The sequence below is a fragment of the Prunus avium genome, chromosome 5, assembly GCF_965620075.1.
Source record: "Prunus avium chromosome 5, drPruAviu1.hap1.1, whole genome shotgun sequence".
NCBI lineage: Eukaryota > Viridiplantae > Streptophyta > Magnoliopsida > Rosales > Rosaceae > Prunus > Prunus avium.
In genome coordinates this window covers 15,081,526-15,102,059 of record NC_142288.1, presented here as the reverse complement: position 1 = coordinate 15,102,059, position 20,534 = coordinate 15,081,526, and the positions used below count along the sequence as shown (strand labels likewise).

Here is a 20,534-nt window from a genome sequence, read left to right as displayed (position 1 = left end):
CATTGCTCCAATCTTCCTTAGTTGGTGGCCCTACCCTCTTTTTATGGCCTATGAGATGCAACCATCCCCTCATCTTCCCCAACCGGTTCATCTTCACCAAACCAAGACGTAAATGGGGCATCATCATCTTCTCCCATTCTTACAAAGGCTTTTTCAAACTTCAAAGCGGCATCCAACATCAAATATGTTGAATTCCACCTAGTTGGAACATTTAACACTACAAGCCCTTTGCATTCAATTCGCTCCTTCAAAACACATGTTTTAAATTCCTCTAACCTTTGTGGAGAGGATCTCACATACCTAACCGCATTCCTTATTGCCAATATGCTTTTCTCTAGTTTTTTCAAGCCATCTCGAACAATCAAATTGACAATGTGAGCACAACACCTCACGTGCATATACTTTCCTTCCAATACAAGACTACCATTTTTCCAATGACCCATCTTTGACTTCAAGTAATCTATTGCCTTCGTGTTTGAAGAAGCATTATCGGCCGTAATTGTGAGTATCTTCTTCAAATCCCAATGAAGCAAACAAGTCTCGAGGAGTTTACCAATTGAGTTTCCCTTGTGGTTAGCAATGACACAAAAGTTCAAAATTCTTTTATGCAAATTCCATGCACCGTCTATAAAGTGTGCCGTGATCACCATATAATTTACGTTTTGAACACTTGTCCAAGTGTCCGTTGTGAGGCACACTCTATGTGATGCTAATTCTCCTTTCAACTTTTGTTTCATCTCTTCATACATAACCATAAAATGTCTTACAAGTGTCCTACGAGATGGCACTTGGAAATGAGGGTTCAATTTTACCTTCAACCACGCTAAAAGGCAACTCATCCATCACTACCATTTCTACACAAGACCTTAACCAATCTTCTTTAGTATGCCCGATTGTTGAAAGACCACCAAGTGCTTGGTCAAACGACAAGGTCTTTTGCCTTTTATCCTTTCCAACACTCCCAGGGTATTTCTTACATATAGACTCAATATGTTTCTTCAAACTTGACGTCCCATTCACATTGGGGTCCGCGGCATAATTAGTAAAGTAATACTTGCACCTAGCTCTCTTTTTACTTGTCAAAGATTTGCTACCATCCTTCTTCACGGTCTCAACCACATCATCATATTTCTCAAAGTGATCCCACACCTCTGATTTTTCTCTTGATGATTTTCTAGTCTCTAACAGAGGTAATGGTGGAAGACCACTTTGTTGAGGAGGTGTTTGGGCTTGAGGTTGGATTATTGGTATAGTAGGTGATGGTGATGATGCGGAAGCGGAAGCGGATGCGGAAGCGGAAGCGGATGCGGAAGAAGAGCATACTTCATTACTATTACTAAGCAACTGCTCAAATTGGTCCATCCCTCTTTTAATATTTAAAAATCAACACCTAATTATTTATCAATACAAAAATCAGTAGCATACAATAATATCAACATACAACAGCAATAAACTAAGAGAGAGAGAGAGAGAGAGAGAGAGAGAGAGAGATTTAACTTGAAGTCTAAAGTACAAGAACATATCTGCCACTCCGACATACCAATATATAAATGTTATCAATTTGAGAGAAGCATGAACCATATTTAAAAGGAGTAAGTCTCAACTTACTATAGGTAAGACGATACAATTTTCCTAAATCTTTTATCTATCTATCATGTGTATTATGGATCATTTCCATCATGCTACATGACAAGATGTACACTAACTTAAAGGCACTACAATCTTGATATGATGACCCAATAATATCAAATTAACACACATGCTAAAGAAACCACCTTTATCTAATTAATTTTCACAAGTTCACAACAAAGATAAATTTATAAACAGAAAGATAAACCTTTATAATAACCCATTGCTTTCTCAAAGACAAGAGATGGTTTAACTTACAGTGGTAGCTCATGCGTCAATCCTTCAGATAATAATTGATTTACTCCAGCTATAAAATTCAGCAGCTTCAAAGCCCATCTATCTTCTATTGATTCAATACGAACTTTAACTTTTTTTACAACCTGTACAAAAATATAATCAGACCATAAGAGTGCATAGAAAACATGGAGGTAAGAATAAGAACTTCCAAAAGCCAAATAAATTTTCTTACAATAGTACAAAACTAGATATACTACAAGTACAAAAGTATGGAAGAGTGCTTTGTACTTTGGCAAAAAAATTTAAACAAGTACCATTCATGCAGTACAAAACCAGATATACTACAAAAGTAGAAAATTCAGTCTCTAATGCGTACATCTTCCTCAAGTTTTGCATGGTGAGCACTGCCTTTTTTCAATGTCAATATGTGAGGAATGCCCTTTGCTCATTGCTTCCTCTCAATCACAATATACGTTCCTGAAATTTCAATGCATAACAAATTCAACAATTCAATTTGGTTTACCTTCAATTCTTAGCAACAACATGACAGCAAAAAAAAAAGTAAAAAAAAGCAACATCATGATCAAGCAAATAGACAAAGAGAGAGAAGGAGAAGAGGAGACATCCAAAATAGCAAGCAAACAGAGAGAGAAGAGGAAGATCATGACTTACTTGAGGTGTGCGCTGCGTGATTGTCGTTGTCGGCGACAAGGAGCGGCAGCGTGGCTGCGTCTGATAGAAGAGAAGCAGACACAGAGTGAGAAGGAGAAGATGAGACTGAGGGAAAACCTAATTTGCGTAAACTAAAGTGGGCCTGTTTCTTTGTAATCAGATATGGCCAGTTCTATTCTAACAAAATAGAAATGGCCTAATAAAATAATATTTTTTATATTGTATATTATATATAATATATTTAAAATATATATTAAATACTGGACCGGTCTTGTTCGGTCCGGTCCGGTGTTGTCTTGTGTAAAATTGGAATAGGAATCGGTTTGAACCGGTCCGGTCCGATTTTGTTGGCTTTTTAGTCAACTTGATTTTTTCCGGTTTTTTTTGGGTCCGGTCCGGTTCGATTTTCCGGTTTTTCGGTTAATATGCCCACCCCTAACTCCTCCCACCACATTATGATGTTGCCCAAGTTTCGGGCTCGATCCGAAAGAAATCTGTCATAAGTTTGTACCAAAATTTGTATTGTAAATGGAGTGGTTGGAACATTGCATTGTTTTAGTAATTTAATTTCAATAAAAACTCACCAAATGACTCCTTCAACCACATTGTGATGTTGCCCAATTTTTGGGCTAGATCCGAAATCAATTGATTAAAGAAGTTGGTCATTGGAAGTTCGTAACAAAGTTCATCCCGTAAAGGGATTGGTTACAACATTGGAAAGGTTTAGTAATTGAATTTTAGTCAAAACTTACCAAATGACTCCTCCCACCATATTATGATGTTGCCTAATTTTTGGATTCGATCAGAAATAAATTGGTCAAAGAACTTCGTCATTGTAAGTTCACTCCCAAGTTTGTACCGTAAGGGGATTGGTTGGAATATTGCATAATTTTAGTGATTGGAATTCAATAAACACTCACCAAAAGACTTCCCCAACGACATTATGATTTTTGACCAAGTTTTGGGCTCAATTTGAAATCAATTGATCAAAGACGTTGGTCATTGGAAGTTCGTAACAAAGTTCATCCCGTAAAGGGATTGGTTACAACATTGCAAAGGTTTAGTAATTGAATTTTAGTAAAAACTTACCAAATGACTCCTCCCACCATATTATGATGTTGCCTAATTTTTGGGCTCGATCAAAAATAAATTGGTCAAAGAACTTTGTCATTGTAAGTTCACTCCCAAGTTTGTACCGTAAGGGTATTGGTTGGAACATTGCATAATTTTAGTGATTAGAATTCAATAAACACTCACCAAAAGACTCCCCCAACGACATTATGATTTTTGACCAAGTTTTGGGCTCAATCCGAAATCAATTGATCAAAGAAGTTGGTCAATGTAAGTTCGTACCCAACTTTTTCCCGTATAGGGATTGGTTACAACATTGCTTAGTTGAAGTAATTGGATTTAAAAACTCACCAAATGACTCATTCCACCACATTATGATGTTGCCCAAGTTTTGAGCTCCATCCGAAATCAATTGGTCAAAGAAGTTGGTCACTGTAAGTTCATACCCAACTTCATCCCGTAAAGGGATTGGTTACAACATTGCTTAGTTGAAGTAACTGTATTTAAAAACTCACCAAATGAATCATTCCACCACATTAAGATGTTGCCTCAGTTTTGGGCTCCATCCGAAATAATTGGTCAAAGAAGTTGGTCACTGTAAGTTCGTGCCTAAGTTCGTACCGTAAGGGAATTGGTGTATAGGATAGTATTGTGATATTTGTGTATGGGAATGGGAGGGTGATAGTGGTGGTGTAAGAAGGTTGTGTTATGAAAGTTATATAAAATATCTATATTTCTTGTTCTTGTTGTTATTTCTTTTTCTGTTATTAATTGTTGTGTTCTATATATGTTTTTGTTCTTTTATTTTTCTTTTTATGGGAGTTTATGTAAAATGTAACATGATTTTGAAAAGGGGAGCAAAGCAGAGGAGTATGAGGAAATGAGACTTTGAGGAGGCCATATAACGAGTCGTTTAGCAATTGGGTTAAGGCTTCTTCTTTTCTAATCCAACAATCCCCCAATTTTCTCTTATCCTCTCTTTCCCTCGACAAATTTTTATGGCATTACTCTTCACTTTCCTTCTCCCCAAACGAGATGTTGCCTTTTCAATCAAAGCTCAATTTCCGGTAAACGGAATAGAGACGGCTGAAGTAAGTGGAGTCGTTTGGTTAAAGCACGACCTTCGCATTGAAGATCATCTGGCCTTCCTCGCTTCCTCTAACCACTTTGCCGTAGTTTTGGACTCGATCCTAAATCAATAGATCATCTAGTAAACATCCACATCGTAATGGTTGGATTTCAAATTAAAAAAAAAAAAAAAAAAAAGTAACCAAATGACTCCTCCAACCACATTATGATGTCGGCCAACTTTTGGGCTCAATCCGAAATCAATTGTTCAAAGAAGTTAGTCATTGTAAGTTCGTACCCTAGTCTGTCTTGTAAAGGAATTGGATATAACATTCATAGTTTTAGTAATTGGATTTCAGTAACAATTGACCAAATGACTCCTCCGACCACATTATGATGTTGCCCTAGTTTTGGGCTCGATATGAAATTAATTGGTCAAAGAAGTTGGTCAGTGTAACTTCACACCCAAGTTCGTCCCGTAAAGTTATTCGTTACAACATTTCTTAGTTTTCGTGATTGACTTTCAATAAAAACTCACCAAATGACTCTTCCCACCACATTATGATGTTGCCCTAGTTTTGGGCTCGATCTGAAATAAATTGGTCAAAGAACTTGGTCACCGTATGTTCGGACCACAAAAGGAGTGGTTGGAACATTGCATAGTTTTAGTGATTGGATTTCAGTAAAAACTCACCAAATGACTCCTCCCACCACATTATGATGTTGCCCAAGTTTTGGGCTTGATCCGAAAGAAATTTGTCAAAGAACTTGTTTGCTGTAAGTTTGTACCCAAGTTTGTATTGTAAATGGAGTGGTTGGAACATTGCATTGTTTTAGTGATTGAATTTCAATAAAAACTCACTAAATAACTCCGTCAACCACATTATGATGTTGCCCAAGTTTTGGGCTATTTCCGAAATCAATTGATCAAAGAAGTTGGTCACTGTAAGTTCGTAACAAAGTTCGTCCCGTAAAGGGATTGGTTACAACATTGTAAAGGTTTAGTAATTGGATTTTAGTAAAAACTCAGCAAATTATGATGTTGCCCAATTTTTGGGCTTGATAAGAAATAAATTGGTCAAAGAACTTCATCACTGTAAGTTCTTTCCAAGTTTGTACCGTAAAGGGATTGGTTGGAACATTGCATAATTTGAGTGCTTGGAATTCAATAAACACTCACCAAAAGACTCCCCTAAAGACATTATGATTTTGACCAAGTTTTGGGCTTGATCCGAAATCAATTGATCAAAGAAGTTGGTCATTGTAAGTTCGTACCCAACTTCGTCCCGTATAGGGATTGGTTACAACATTGCTTAGTTGAAGTAATTGGATTTAAAAACTCAGCAAATGACTCATTCCACCACATTATGATGTTGCCAAGTTTTGGGCTCCATCCGAAATCAATTGGTCAAAGAAGTTGATCACTGTAAGTTTGTACCCAAGTACGCATCGTAAAGGGATTGGTGTATATGATAGTAATGTGATATTTATGTATGCGAATGGGAGGGTGATTGTAGTGGTGTAATAAGGTGGTGTTATGAAAGTTATATAGAATATCTATATTTCTTGTTCTTCTTGTTGCTTTTTCCTCTTTGTCATTCCCATTATTTTTCTTTCCTAACCATCGTGGGGGTCTTTTTGTACCAACAGCTTTAGGTGGACTTGGGCCGCTATAAAGAGAGAGTGAAGTTGCCCCTTTGCCTGGGTTCCAGAACTAGGCCCCAAAATACTCCGAAAGAATTCTGATTCTTAAGGAGTACTCTGGTTTTTCTCACCAAGTAGATAATGATTATTATGAGCTGAGATTTTGGCTTGGCTTGAGTAGATTGTGGCGTGGGAGCTAAGTCTCCATGAGTTTAGCAAGAGCATCTACTTGAGTTGAAATAAGGTTTTGGATGAAGGCTATTTTAAGGCTTGGAATGGTTTTCTTGTTTCTGTGAAAAAGGTAGAGGATGGCTTCTGGAAAAATGAGAGGATGGTTTATGGGAGAAGAAGATGATGGTTTCTAGAAAAAGAAAGAGGGATGGCTTCTGGGGTTAAGCTTGAGTGTTTCTAGAAGTGAGATTATACCCTGCTCTATTGCTATGTTGGTTTCTTTCCCCTTTCCGGGTAAGCCACTGCTTCCTTTTATAGCAGCTGAAGCTCAAGCAAGTAATGAATGAGCGGCCTCAGGTTGGTGATATAGTAAATCAGTTTATGACTGAGGTTTTAGTTCTGGGTAGTTGAGAGTTGGGTAGTAATTGCAGAAGTAAGACTGGGAATAAATGCTGAGGAAGACGCATTCTTTGCTTACCCACAATAAGCTCAATAGAAATGAGCTTGGATTTTGGCACTCCCAAGCGGCTCAAAACCTCCATTTCTTAAACCTTTTGATGGGCCTCATTGATCCTTGTAACCATCCACACAACAACCTGCTCAGCAAGCCCGGTGCATGTATGTGGCTTGGGCCCACTTAAGCTTGTCGAGTGGTTCAGCAAAGGATAATGTATTATTTGCTTGGCATGACATGTACACTATTTTTATGTTTATTTAATGGATAAATTCCCAAAATACAACTTGGATTAACGCATCACCAACATTATATGTTATATTGGGCTTTAAACCTTCTTAAGCTTATCATGACATTTTGGGTCTCAACAACCATATTATAATTTCAATTAATGAACATTCTCTACTATGAACCTACATTCCCGAAACAATATTTAGTGAATAACGAATAATGGGTGATTATAAGTTTTTATCAATTTGCAATATTGTCTATCACTTTGGCAATTACTCAATATCAGTTTGGCAATGCTTGTCTCTTGATTTGGAGATTATTGTCTATCAATTTGGTAATAATTTATAATTATCGCAAAGCGATAGACAATAATTCCGCAAGCAATATGGCTTAATTGCCAAATCGATATTCGGGAATTGCCATATCGATAATCCAGAACTGCCAAATTGATACCCATCAATTGCCAAATCGATATACAGTCAAGGACTGAAATATCGGCCAATACATCGATATATCGGCTGATATATCAATATTTTCAACTGTCGATACCGATAGTGGGGGTAAGGCCATATCTTCCCCGATATTGACGATATATCCCCGTTAAATGCGATATCCCCGATATTTTGCCGATATCCTCGATATTTCCCGATACCTATAACAAAACCAAAAAAATTCAAAAGTTTTAAAGCAAATTGAAACCCAAAAGATTTTTTAGAGGTATGTGGGCAGTGATTAGATATGTGTGAAGACTTTTGGCAATATCCAATTCCAAAGATTTTTTGTAGTATCTATTAATTATTCCTATGAAGAATCTATCCACAATCAATTGAGGGGACATACGTATCTTATCTCAAGAGAAAGAAATACACAAATCCAAATATTAAATTTATAGTCAAATATATCTTTAATACCCAACACAAACGCAAGAAAATGATGCACATGTCTGAGCTTCTTGTGGAACTCTTTATCATTTAATACTTGTTTCATTTTTTGGCTGTTTCTTTTTCACTTTTTGAAGTCAGGCAATTGGCAATATGCAATTCACTGCCCATATACCTCCAAAAAATCTGACTACCTTTATTTCCATCAAAGCCAGAGAATCATCCAACTGGAATCCATAAAATAAAGTCTACAAAGCTCATATACCATCGTCCCCCAACCCCTAAAACTTCCCACTGTTATCATGAGAGAAGCCCTCTTTAAATCAGAGGCTGTTTTGCTTTTTTTTGGGGCACCAAATCTTCACTTCTCTTCTTTCTTTGCGAGCTTTTCAATTTTTATTTAGTCTGTGAGCTTCTTTCCTTGTTTGCAAGTTCTCTTTGACTGTTGTTTCAGGTATGTGGCTCTCCCTCATGGTCTGTATTATTTTTGTGATAGATTTGATATTGTAAGTTAATTTAATATATTTAAGTGTGATAGATTAAAAATGGCAAATAGTAGTGGACCAAGTTGAGCTAGTGTGCCTGGTGGTCTTGATGTGGCATGGAAATATGCTCGTCCAATAGAAGGCAATAAGCATGGCACAATATGCACATTTTGTGAATCCACATTTCAAAGTGGTGGAATTACACGGTTAAATTATCATTTAGCCGGATTTGATCCACATAAGAGTGTAAAGAAGTGCAAAGAAGTACCACCAGATATTAAGAAGGAGGTAATTGCATGGAGAAAGGATAAAAAGTCTAGCAAACAACATAAGAAATCTGTTAAAGAAAACATAAGATCTACAACAAGAGGGGGATACATGGGCAATAAAAGTAGCAATCCTGTTGATGATGATGATGATGATGATGATGATGAGGATGGATATGCATATCCTCCAGACATGCACCCTGCGGAGAAAAAAGATTACCTTGCTGCCATTAGAGTGTCGAAGCAAGAAGAACAGTTTAGACAAGGAGGAGTTTACGGAATGGGAAGCAAACGATTTGCAGGGGGAGCAAGTGGTAGTAGTCAACCGCAATACCGTCGCACTTAAAGCCTTCAAGATCCACTCCGATCTCCTCCGTTACCAATGCCATACAAGAACACTAGAGCAAAACAAAGAACAATCAAAGGCATGATTAGAAACTCAGCAGAGGTACTTGGAAGATACTGCAGCAAATTCTTCATACTTGAGAATGTGGCTCCTCCAAAAGCAAGTTCCCCTTATTTCAAGAACATGATTGCTGCAGCCCAACAAGCAGGTTTTGCTTTATTCCTTATGACTTTCCTTTCTTGAACTTAAATATTCTAAACACACCAATTGCTAATATGAGTTCGATTATATTAGGTCAAGGCATAGCCACACCATCGCCGTATGAAATAAAGCATAAGTACTTAGATATGGAACACACAGACATGCAAGCCTATGTGGAAAAGGTAAAGGAAGATTGGGGCGTGTATAGATGCACCATCATGAGTGATGGATGGACTGGCCCGACGAGGTTGTCCATAATAAATTTCATGGTCTACTTAAATGGGAAAACAATTTTTTTTGAAATCAACGGATGCTTCAGATAAAACCAAGGATGCAAAGTATATCGCCAAATTGTTGAAGGATATCATAAAAGAGGTTAGGCCGTCGAATGTTGTTCATATTGTCACCGACAATGGTTTAGCCTTTGTTAAGGCTGGAGAGATGATGATGGAGCGGTACCTTATTTATTGGACTCCTTGTGCTGCACATTGGATTGATCTAATATTTGAAGATATTGGGAAGCAAGAGTTGTTGGCTAATGTCATAAATAAAGCTAGGAAATTAACCAACTACATTTACAATCATGGTTGGCTATTGGCTCAGATGAGGATCTTCTGTCAAGGAGATTTGGTTCGACCCGGTGCAACTCGGTTTGCGACAAACTACATCACCATCAATAACATCTTAAATAAGAAAGCTAGGTTGAGGCAACTTTTTACAAGTGAGGAATGGTATAATAGTCTATTCAGTGAATCTGAAGAGGGGAAGAGAATTGAAAGTCGAGTCCTTGATCATAGATTCTGGGATGCCATGGAAGGAGTGAAATCCATCTATGAGCCTTTGTATAGCATCCTGCGAATTGTTGACACAAAGGTAGTTCCTACCATGCCTAACTTATATGATATGTTTCACATAATGAGAAGATTTCTAAGTTGAAGGGAAAAAAATGGATTCTCAAAATCATCAATCACAGATGAGATGTCACATTATCTCGTCCATTACATCAAGCTAGTATGTTTTAATCTCTTAGTAAAAATGTGCATCAATTTTTAAATTTATACAACGGGCATTTACTAATCTTCATATTTTTAGCCCACTACTTGAACCATAGATATCAATATGAAACAGGGGTTGGCCGCAATAAAGAGTTACTTTCAGGACTCCAACGCGTATTTGAAAGGTTGAACCCAATTGGGGATATGCATTTGGGGCTGAGGTAAGTGAACACAAAACAATGTCTTCCTCATCAAGTTTAGTTTTATGCATACTGAACACAAAACATTGTGAATCCAGGTGATAAATTTTAGAGACTGTAGAAAGACATTTTGCACTGAGTTGGTCGTCAAATCAAGAAAATCGATCCCCCTAGCAGAATGGTGGAATCTTCATGGTGATTTTGTCCCGAACTTGCAAAAAATTGCTATGCGTATATTGTCACAAACAGCATCATCATCGGCATGTGAGCGAAATTGGAGTACATTTGCTCTTATTCACACGAAACAAAGGAACCGTCTCGCATATACTAGGTTGGAAAATATTGTCTTTTGCTATTATAATATGAAACTTAAGCTACGTGATGAAGAGGCCGAAATGAACAAGGTTGCAGAAAATGACTACATGCACCTTCTTGACATGCAGGGCAACCATCTGATGATGATAATAATCCAATTCAATAATGGATTATGACAGCTCACTTGGATGATGAACAAGGCAACCCTGATGCCGTTATAGCACAACATGCTGGCCAAGAAGGAGTTGATGTTGATAGAGTCATATCCGAAGATGTTAGGAGTGGAGATACTTCATCATTTGAAAGGGATATGCTTGGACCTCAGCAAGGTCAAAGACGGGAGACGGTGCCAGTACTAGTAGAAAGGAAAGTTCATTCAATTCGTCAGATAATGATGGAGGAAGTAATGCTGGATCATGAGGTAATGAAGAAGGAAGACAATATAGCCCATTTACTATCGAGGCTGATTTTACTCATGCCACCCAAGATGAGGATCATGGATGCAGAAAAGCTGGACCAAGCATTGGAGCAATTGGGAAGCAATACTCAAGGAAAAGAAGCCAACCAATCAATCCATCTGAAGAGGACATGACGATCAGTTTTGGATCTATGAGCATAGGAACTAGACCTAGTACTAACTCAAATGAATCTTATGATGACTATGGTTATGTCATGTCTGATTATAGTGGAACTAGTTATGGAGCTCAAGATGATGAAATAGATTATGGACCTACTAGTTGGGTTAATCCTAACTATCCCATATATGGGAGGACAATAGGGAGCTCAAGAGAGATATATGTGCACCATGTTCGAACATGGCTTACAAACTGCTCGGATTACATGACTTGGTATGATTATTATATGAATCTAGATGGTTGTTCCTCATTGTTTGAACCTCATAGGAGCTCTTCATTTATGTAGTTGGATACTTATCTAAATTGTAATCCAATGTTTAAACAAACTATAGATTTATGCATGGTTTATTCATTCTAATAAACATTTTATTTTCAAACATTTTATTAACGCGCATTACATACCACTTATATTTCATCATATGTATATCTTATTATTAGTAAATTTTGAGTTTTATTTGTTCAATACATTTATTGATAATGTACATAATATCTATGAAAGTTTTAAACCAAAATTATGTGTTTCAATGCCTATATCTGTCATTTTTGTTCATTTTTTCCCAATATCTAAAACGATAACGATATATCTCCTGAAATATCTGTAAATTGGAGGCCTGATATTATCTGCATGACCGATATTTTAATCCTTGTATACAGTAACTCACAAATTGATATACAACAAAGTCTCCTCCATCAAACCCTGCTAAAAAACGTGGCCTACAATTTTGAACTTAGAGACCATGCTGTTGCTACAAAAACATTCTGACCCTTGCTATTGCTACAAAAACATTCTGGAAGACACACAAACCTTAGAAAACTCCAAACCCAATGATACCCAATGGTTTGTACCTTAGGAAACATTTGCCAACCAATGGAGGAGATGGAAAACTTCACCATAAGCAGCGACACCAAGTTCAGCAGCTTCACCACTTGCAGAAGACCAAGTTCAGTAGCAGAGATTTTTTGGGGTTTGGAGTTCAGCCACAAAAATAGTATGACGAGCAAGGAAACAGAATCATGTTAACATTAAAATTCCACGAACCCTTAAAAAATAAATAAATAAATAAATAAATAAAAATTACCGTAGACGTTGCCATGAGTTTTATTATAAATTTACTTATTTTTTGTCTGAAGACCGATATAGTTTTGTTGCAAAATTTCTCTATTATAAATATATATATATATAAATATAAAAAATATAAAAAACCCCATTTTCTTTCATAGCGGGCATATCTCAACCTTCACTCACAGCACCACTTTCTTATCCAAGTTCTCTGTTTTCCTTTAACCAAAACCGAAATGGTGGATACAACAATTTCTACTATCACTTGCTCTGGTTTCAGTTGCTCGCAAAATCCAATCAACACCTCACATCTCTCTTCCCTCCAGAAGCTCTGCAAACCCAAATGGAGTTGTATCTCATTCTCACTCACCGACCTTTCTTTCCCAAGTCCTCGCCTTTTGTTCGGAAATGGCCGCCACCTGAAGACCTCTTATAGTCCCAAAGTCTCCTCCCAGAGTCTCTCCACCATCCCCGTCCCCAGCAAGAACTACGAGGTACCCTCTCCCTTGCTTCTGTGAGAACATTTTTTTTTCAAAGAAGGAAAAAAAATGGAGTTTTCTGCTGTTTTTGATAAAAAGATTATAATATTTCATCCTAGGTTTTTGCTTCAGTGCTGAGCCTGGAGATGGTTGAGTTACAATTGCTGAAAATGAGTTCCCTTTGCAAATTACTCACAAGAATATGAGTTCCTTTGCAACTTCTATTTGAACATATATTGATAGAATCTAATAAGAACTCAAGCAAAATTCTTACATAGATTAATGATCCTTTTTCTTTGAGTGACTTATGTTTTTTGTTGTTCTTACACCAGTTGGATTTTATTTTATCTCATTACAGTTTCTTGATGGTTCTTCTGAGGTGGAATTGAGATTACAGCTTGGGGGTCAAAATATCCAAAGCACTAGAGATATTTTTGTGGATGCAAATGGCACCTCATTGACAATAAAAGTACAGCACTCTGGGTCTCTTATCACACTTATGGAAACTAATCATCTGTTTGATAAAATAAAGCCTGCTGAAACAATATGGTTTGTGAAACTTAAAGCACATGAAATTATATAACAATGTAGATCACTTGTTCAGATGGGTAATTCTTGTTTTGCGCAGGTATATAGATGATGATGAGCTAGTTATAAACTTGAAAAAGCAGGATCCAGAATTGAAATGGCCTGATATTATGGAGTCCTGGGAGTCTCTGACACTGGGATCTATGCAACTTCTGAAAGGAGCATCAATTTACATTGTTGGGGATTCAACTGAAATCAACCAGCAAGTGGCTCAAGAACTTGCAGTTGGTCTTGGGTATTGCTTTTTGTTCAAAACTATTTTGAAGAAAAGATTGGGATACATCTAATTGTTAATTTCAAGCTTCCCCAAATTTCACATGTAGTTATAATGATTCTGTTTCCATTTTGTAGTTACATCTGAGTAACTATTTAACTAGCTGGTTGTAAGGGTAGTTGTTTATAGTGGGAAGCAAGATTCAATTGCATAACTGCAGGCTCTGTCCCTATATTCAAATACCTAATTTTCCTTGGTTTGATTTTCTGAGTCTTCCTATATTCAGTACTGTTCTTTGGTTCATTTGGTTTTAGATATACACCACTGAGTACAAAGGAGTTGCTGGAAACATTTGCCAAGCAGAGCATTGATTCATGTGAGTATTTTTTTGATTCATTTGTCAAACCTCAACTCACTATCCTTTCTTTCTTTGATCTACAAGCTCATGAGTCATGAAGTGCACATTATTGAAACCCGAACTAGCTGTGACTCTGTGACCAATGTCAGTACCATCCTTGTCATCTTTCTTCCTGGGGTGTGCACTAAATGAATCACCGAAATTTTAGGTTATGTGCAATATAAGTTCATAACTGTAGTAGAAAAAAATTCTGTTGTGAATGATGAGGGTGATGGCTAACCAAGCGTTAACGTAGTACAAATATGTAAACAATTTATGCAACAATGAGTTTACATATTGTGGTGGGTACTTGTAGCTCTGGTGGTTGAGAGCATTTAAACCCCACTCCCCATGCTATGTCTTAGTTTGTATCTCCCCTCCCCTTCGGCCTCCCTTTTAACAGAAACATTCATTATTCTGTATTAAACCCCTCTGGTGCAAACCAAATGTGTCTACAACCTTTGATTTTCTTTTCACTAAAAAACAGGAATACTCCTTTTAACTTTCTACTATATGATTGAGTTCTTTCCTGTACTTATGAATTATAAATTGAGTATCTGACATAGGGTTAAAACAAAACAACGTTAAAAGTGATTTTTGATTTTTAGGTGTTGTTTTCATTATCCTCTTAAGTTTTTTATGAATGAGTTGGAAAATTGCTTCTGTTCCTATCCAACCTGTGTTTTCTGCATCAGATCCCTATGCTTTCTTCATATTTACATATGATTTTGTCTTCCTCACTGTTATTAATACCTGCTTTCGATAATATACGTATTTACCTCATTTATCCGTTAATCACATCCTATGATCTACTTGTAGATGTTTACTTTACCCAGCACTCTATTCGAAAAAAATGATCTAATTGCTATTAGTTACCCTGTATTTGTTTGATTGGAATGAAACAAGACTTGAAAGTTGATATTGTACAAAAACTATCACCTATTATTAACAAGTTTAATAAATTTCAGGGCTGCTTGCTGAAGGTTCTGACTCTGTAGCAGAAGCAGAAATTGCTATATTACAAAGTTTAAGTAGGTACTATATGTCAATAGAATTTATTTATCTTTTTTTTTGGTTGGGGGGGCCGGGGGCGCTTGGGGTGGTGGTTGGATGGGCGGTTGAAAACAATGAGTATCTTTTAATGGGCTTTGTTGGTATTACAGTCATGTACGAGCAGTAGTTGCAACATTAGGAGGGCAGCAGGGAGCTGCTAGAAGGGCTGGTAAATGGCGCCATCTTTATGCAGGATTTACTGTCTGGCTGTCCCAAACTGAAACTACAGGTAATTTCTCTTTGATCATTTCTTCATTGATTTTCTTTCGACAAGCAACTGGTACTGCTGCCATTATCTGTCATGCTTAACATAATTGATTGTACGTTATTTTCTAGTATTATTAAGAAGCTATGCAGGCTGATTAGAGTTTGCAATAAACTTGATATGTTTTGTTCGTTTACCATTGTTCTCAAAAGCATAATTCATTGCAACTGAAAAAAAAAAAAACATTAGTCATTGTAACTGGAAAAAGAAAAAGAAAAAAGCAGAAGTCATTGTAATTTGTAACAAGAACAGAAAAAAGTGTAAGTCATAAGGATGTGGATCAACAACTATTCTATATTTTACCATTCCCTCATATGTGGGCCTCTTCCCATCCACACGTAAAATTCAACATAAATTGGGAGGTTATGGTTGCTTGAATCCAAACTCAGGATTTTCCACCCTAATACCATGATAAATTTTTCAGTTTACCATTGTTTATAGAAATATAAGTCATCACAAGAAGGGGGCTAACAATTATTTTGTATCTTTTTGTTCCATACTTCACTGCAAATTCATGGATGTCTCGATTTTTTTAATCATTTTCATAGGTATAGGAGTCTTTCAATTTCAGTACAAGTTATGCCTGCTTACTTGATAATTGTATTAGCTTGATCTGTGTTCATTGGGGGTTTTCATTGCGGAGTGAAAATTAGTTATTCGTCAGGATATGCAAGCCTTATCTCATAGAATTGAGTAAGCATCAAACTGTTTAGTTGCAACCTCTAATGTTCAAAATTTGTTAAACGGTCAGAATAGCTCTTCCTACTCTTGATTGAACATAAATTGAGTGGTTATAATTGAAAGAGTCCGACCTTAGGATCTCCTGCTCTGATGTCGTGATAAATTTTGTTATTGTACCATAGTTCTCGAAAGCTTAAGAAGTTTGAATGTCAACCAATTGTTGTTTTATATTCGCACAAAACTGAATGAACGCATGATGAATGAACACTTCTTCACTATTCATTCTTATGGTTGGCTAATCCATTTGTTTGTGGCATAATGAATGAATGGACACTTCTTCATTATTCACACTTCAAAGCTTGTTGCATTTCAGTTCCATCATATGAATGGAGTCAGTAATTCTTTGATTTACTTAACAAAAATAATTTATTCTCTTATACTTACCTGTCCATACCCAGCAATCTGTATAATTTCTGGAAGATAATGGTTCTTGTTTACTTTGAGTCTCTAGGACTATGTGATGCATTTCCAGCTGATGGAGCTTCCAACAGATTGGTATTTAGGAAAGTATTGGGGTTTTGCGTTTAAAGAGTTTTTTTAACATCTACGACAGAAAATTAATTTATGATAAGTAACCCATTTTATAGTTCTGCATATGACACCAGAGAATTTATTAGTATGAACCCACCATGCGGGTCTGTGTTGGCTAGACTGTAAAACATTAGGGTATCTCTGAAAAAAAACTTTAACTATCACAGAGGAGATGAAGGGAAATCCTTCTGGACCTGCCTCCTCCATCAGCTGAAGGCCTGGCTCAGCTTATTAAACCTGAAGCTTCCAATTTGAGTTATAGATAAAAGTCACAATGTCAAAAGGTGATCTCAACTCAAGCTATAGAACTGATTGAGCATCAAACACATTTGGCCTCACTAATTGAGTAGTTGAAAACCAAATTTTGGGTTTGAGGCACAAAAGATAAATACTTCCGTCAGGCATTGATAAAATGTAAAGGCAAAAATGAAGCATCTAGAGTTCATGAGTATGAGAAAAAGATAAACTGCTCTGGAACCATCCAATTCAACTCTTGATTTAATCAGCCACATCTGTAGCGGTAGCTCATTTGTTTGTTATTAAATTCAATCAGAATGTTTCTTCATAACTTCTCTACGTAGATGAAGATTCAGCAAAGGAAGAGGCCAGGAGTCATATTAAAGATGGCAGACTAGCTTACTCAAATGCAGACGTGGTTGTCAAGCTACAGGGTTGGGATACAGATCATGCTAAAAGTGTGGCTGAGGGATGCTTGAGTGCCCTTAAACAATTAATTCTATCAGACAAGAAACTTCCAGGTAAGAAGAAATTAATGATGTTTATCCTTTAGACATTGAGCTTGCTATGCTACAATGAGTGTTCCTCTAAGGACTTCAACTTGAAGCAGTTTACGCAACTTCTTCTAACAAAATGCTAAAAATCAAAAGTTAATTAACAAAAACCCATTCTCGTTTATAGGCTTCTTACCAGGACATCTAATCCTGACTTTGGTTTGCAAGATGGGAAGCTGTAGTGGATGTCTAATTACATCTTCCTTATCTTTGACACAACTAAAATTACTCTGAAACTTAAAAACTGAATTAGGATTCTTTCACTGTCATAATGTTTATAACTTTTTTTGTGTTTACCGTGCACTCACTCAGGAAACAAAGTAGTTGTGCCGCTATTTGTTCTATTTGGTCAGATGTGCTGTTATTCTTTTGGGGGTTTTCTTTAGACCCCAAATTTACTCAATTATTTCAAAAAATTATATATAATGAAGCTACTGTTTTACAATTGTCTATCTTTTATTTTATTAACCCTCAATTCTTTTTTTCTAACCAAAAGAACTTATGTTTTAAAAAAGAAAAAGAAAGCCACGGTAGTTAATGCCTCTGTACCAAGGGGTAGAGAGGGAGAAGCCTACTAGCCGAGACATCGTTTTTTTAGATTATTGTTCACTGTTTTGTTCATGGGTAAGATTGGATTTAAAAATTACAAAAAAGTGGAACGTAACTAGGCAAATTCGGCTGACTAAATAAATAGAACTGCACACATTTCTTCCATCAAAGACCTGTTGTTTTGAAGACCATGAACACTCTGAGGTACAACTGTATTCTATAGTAGAGTTGCATCGCTTATGCCATTGACCTTAAATAAGATTGTGAAACCTCAAAAAGGTGGCAACTTTGAGAGTTGGTATTGCTTAATTTTGTGCGCACCCATTTGAATGACGCTGAAATGAATGGTCAAATATAGATGTTCAACCCAAGAAGCCTCAAAAAGCATTCCAAACAATACAAAGCTGATGTTGTTTTTATGTATGTAGACTCTATGATGCCTGTTACTGACAATCCTTTTTGTTTGTTGTCTATTTTGAAGGTAAGAAGAGCCTCTACATAAGGTTGGGCTGCCGAGGCGACTGGCCAAACATCAAGCCTCCTGGTTGGGATCCATCAGCTGGAGATGATGTTTCTCCTAGTGGATTCTAACAGTAATTGCACGACATTAACGATTGTAGGACAATCTAGATTGCCCCTGAAGATGTTTTGGTTGAGTTTGGATCGCATATGTATCTCACCGTTGTCTTTTACTGCAGATGCTCGTTATCTTTTAAGTAAACCATGGAAAAAGAAATCACCTTTCTTGTAATTTGCTTATAGTTTACTCTGCCCGGATACAAGCATTCTTGTATTTAATTCTTTATCATGCAAACACAGGATACAAAAGTAATAGAAGCACCATTGGGAAACAAATCAAATTAGGTGAAATATTGACCTCATCTATCTCGACCTTCACTAGTCTGAACTAGATCAAATCTTGTTTCTCTTCATCGTTTCAGAGTCATCATGTCACAAGACTTGAGCAGCGATGTCGATCCTTCAACTTCTTGTTCATTGTTTAAATGTTGTTCATAACTAGGTTCTTCGACAGTTTTCCAAATAAAGTTAGTATTTCTGTTTGTTAAGTCAGAAAACTACGCCGTTGTTGGAGGATAGAAGATGAAAGCTCAATCTGGTCCCAACTCATCAACGTTTTTGTCTGTAATCAATTCTCTGTGAATAAACAGATTCCAGCGAGGGATAATTAAGACTATTTGTCTGTCCACCAAAGTACTTTTGTCTCAGTTTGATATCACACAATTTCAGTCTTCGCGCTTCAAACATTAGCATCTGTAGGAGCACCACTGGACAACGGTAGAAAACTTTAGCATATGATGATTTTGTTCCACCAGTCCCAATTCCAGTGTATGATTCAATCCTTGGTTTCTCTGAGAAAATTGTTGAGCCCTGTTTGAATGAAGATATTTGAAAGAAAGGATTTGGATTGACAATAAAGATAACTAAAAGAAACTTAGAAAACGTGAGATTGAATGTATTTCAAGTAACTAGATGTAGTAAATTTGGAACAAACAATTAAACCTTATGAAGTCATCTAAATTTAAGTAAATTTAGGTTTTAGCCACACACAAAATTTCACTTTTGGAAAAAACCAAAACTTTTTCCAAAAAGACAGAAAAACCTCTCAACTTTCAAACCAAAGACATGCAAAATGTAAAGGATTCCTTAGGAAATCCAAAAATACATAAGGGCAATTTTGTCCATTTTGGCTTCTTTTAAAAAATTTCTCTCTCCTTTGGCCTTTTCCAAAGTCTCCCCTAAATTTATAATTGCTATCATAGGCTTATTTATCGATATGCCATTTGTGCTTTACCGAAAATCCCACTTTACCCTTACATTTCAAGTTGGGTCGCTATTTCCATTGTACTCGCATTTTTTGTCTCCCATTACCCCAATCATGTCATAAGAAGAGGCGTTAAGTTTGCTTAGGTGGCATGAGTAGTTTAGTAACATTATTTACATGAAGAGGCATAGGTCCAAGTGCGGCATGCGACGTGGCAACTTGTGAGACGACTTAGCTGATGCATGCTCAATATGTGGATTTGGGGCTTATGTGGGGCATGTGGTTGAGTTTGAATCCGTAGACTACAAACCGGGCAGGAGGCCCCCCAGGCAAGCCCAGTAGCCCTCTAGCGTGAGAGAAGAAGCCCAGGCAAGCCCTGGGTCCCACCAACCTGGGCAAGCCCATGGACAAATCCTGCTTGGGCTGAAGCCCGAAGGCGCTGACATCATTGTGACATCACGATGACGTCAGCGCTGATAGAACCCAATGGAAAAATGCCACGTGGGGCTTCATGGGCGCTGTGATGGTTTTTTTTCCAGAAATCCGACGACCCTCTTTTTTTGGCTAAAAAAATTCCAAAAA

General features: G+C 36.9%; 1 protein-coding gene and 1 pseudogene across 1 annotated transcript; both read left to right on the top strand.

Moving 5' to 3' along the window:
- Positions 1-9,191: 9,191 nt before the first annotated feature.
- On the top strand, positions 9,192-10,378 carry LOC148294381 (uncharacterized; annotated as a pseudogene).
- A 2,324-nt stretch (positions 10,379-12,702) lies between these two features.
- Positions 12,703-18,920, top strand: SKL2 (shikimate kinase like 2). The gene is made up of 8 exons (XM_021948628.2): positions 12,703-13,055; positions 13,399-13,589; positions 13,669-13,863; positions 14,157-14,218; positions 15,208-15,274; positions 15,403-15,521; positions 17,411-17,587; positions 18,651-18,920. Exons 1-8 carry the CDS (start codon positions 12,798-12,800, stop codon positions 18,758-18,760), a joined length of 1,179 nt encoding a protein of 392 aa, XP_021804320.1. The 5' UTR covers positions 12,703-12,797; the 3' UTR covers positions 18,761-18,920.
- The last annotated feature ends 1,614 nt before the right edge of the window (positions 18,921-20,534 follow it).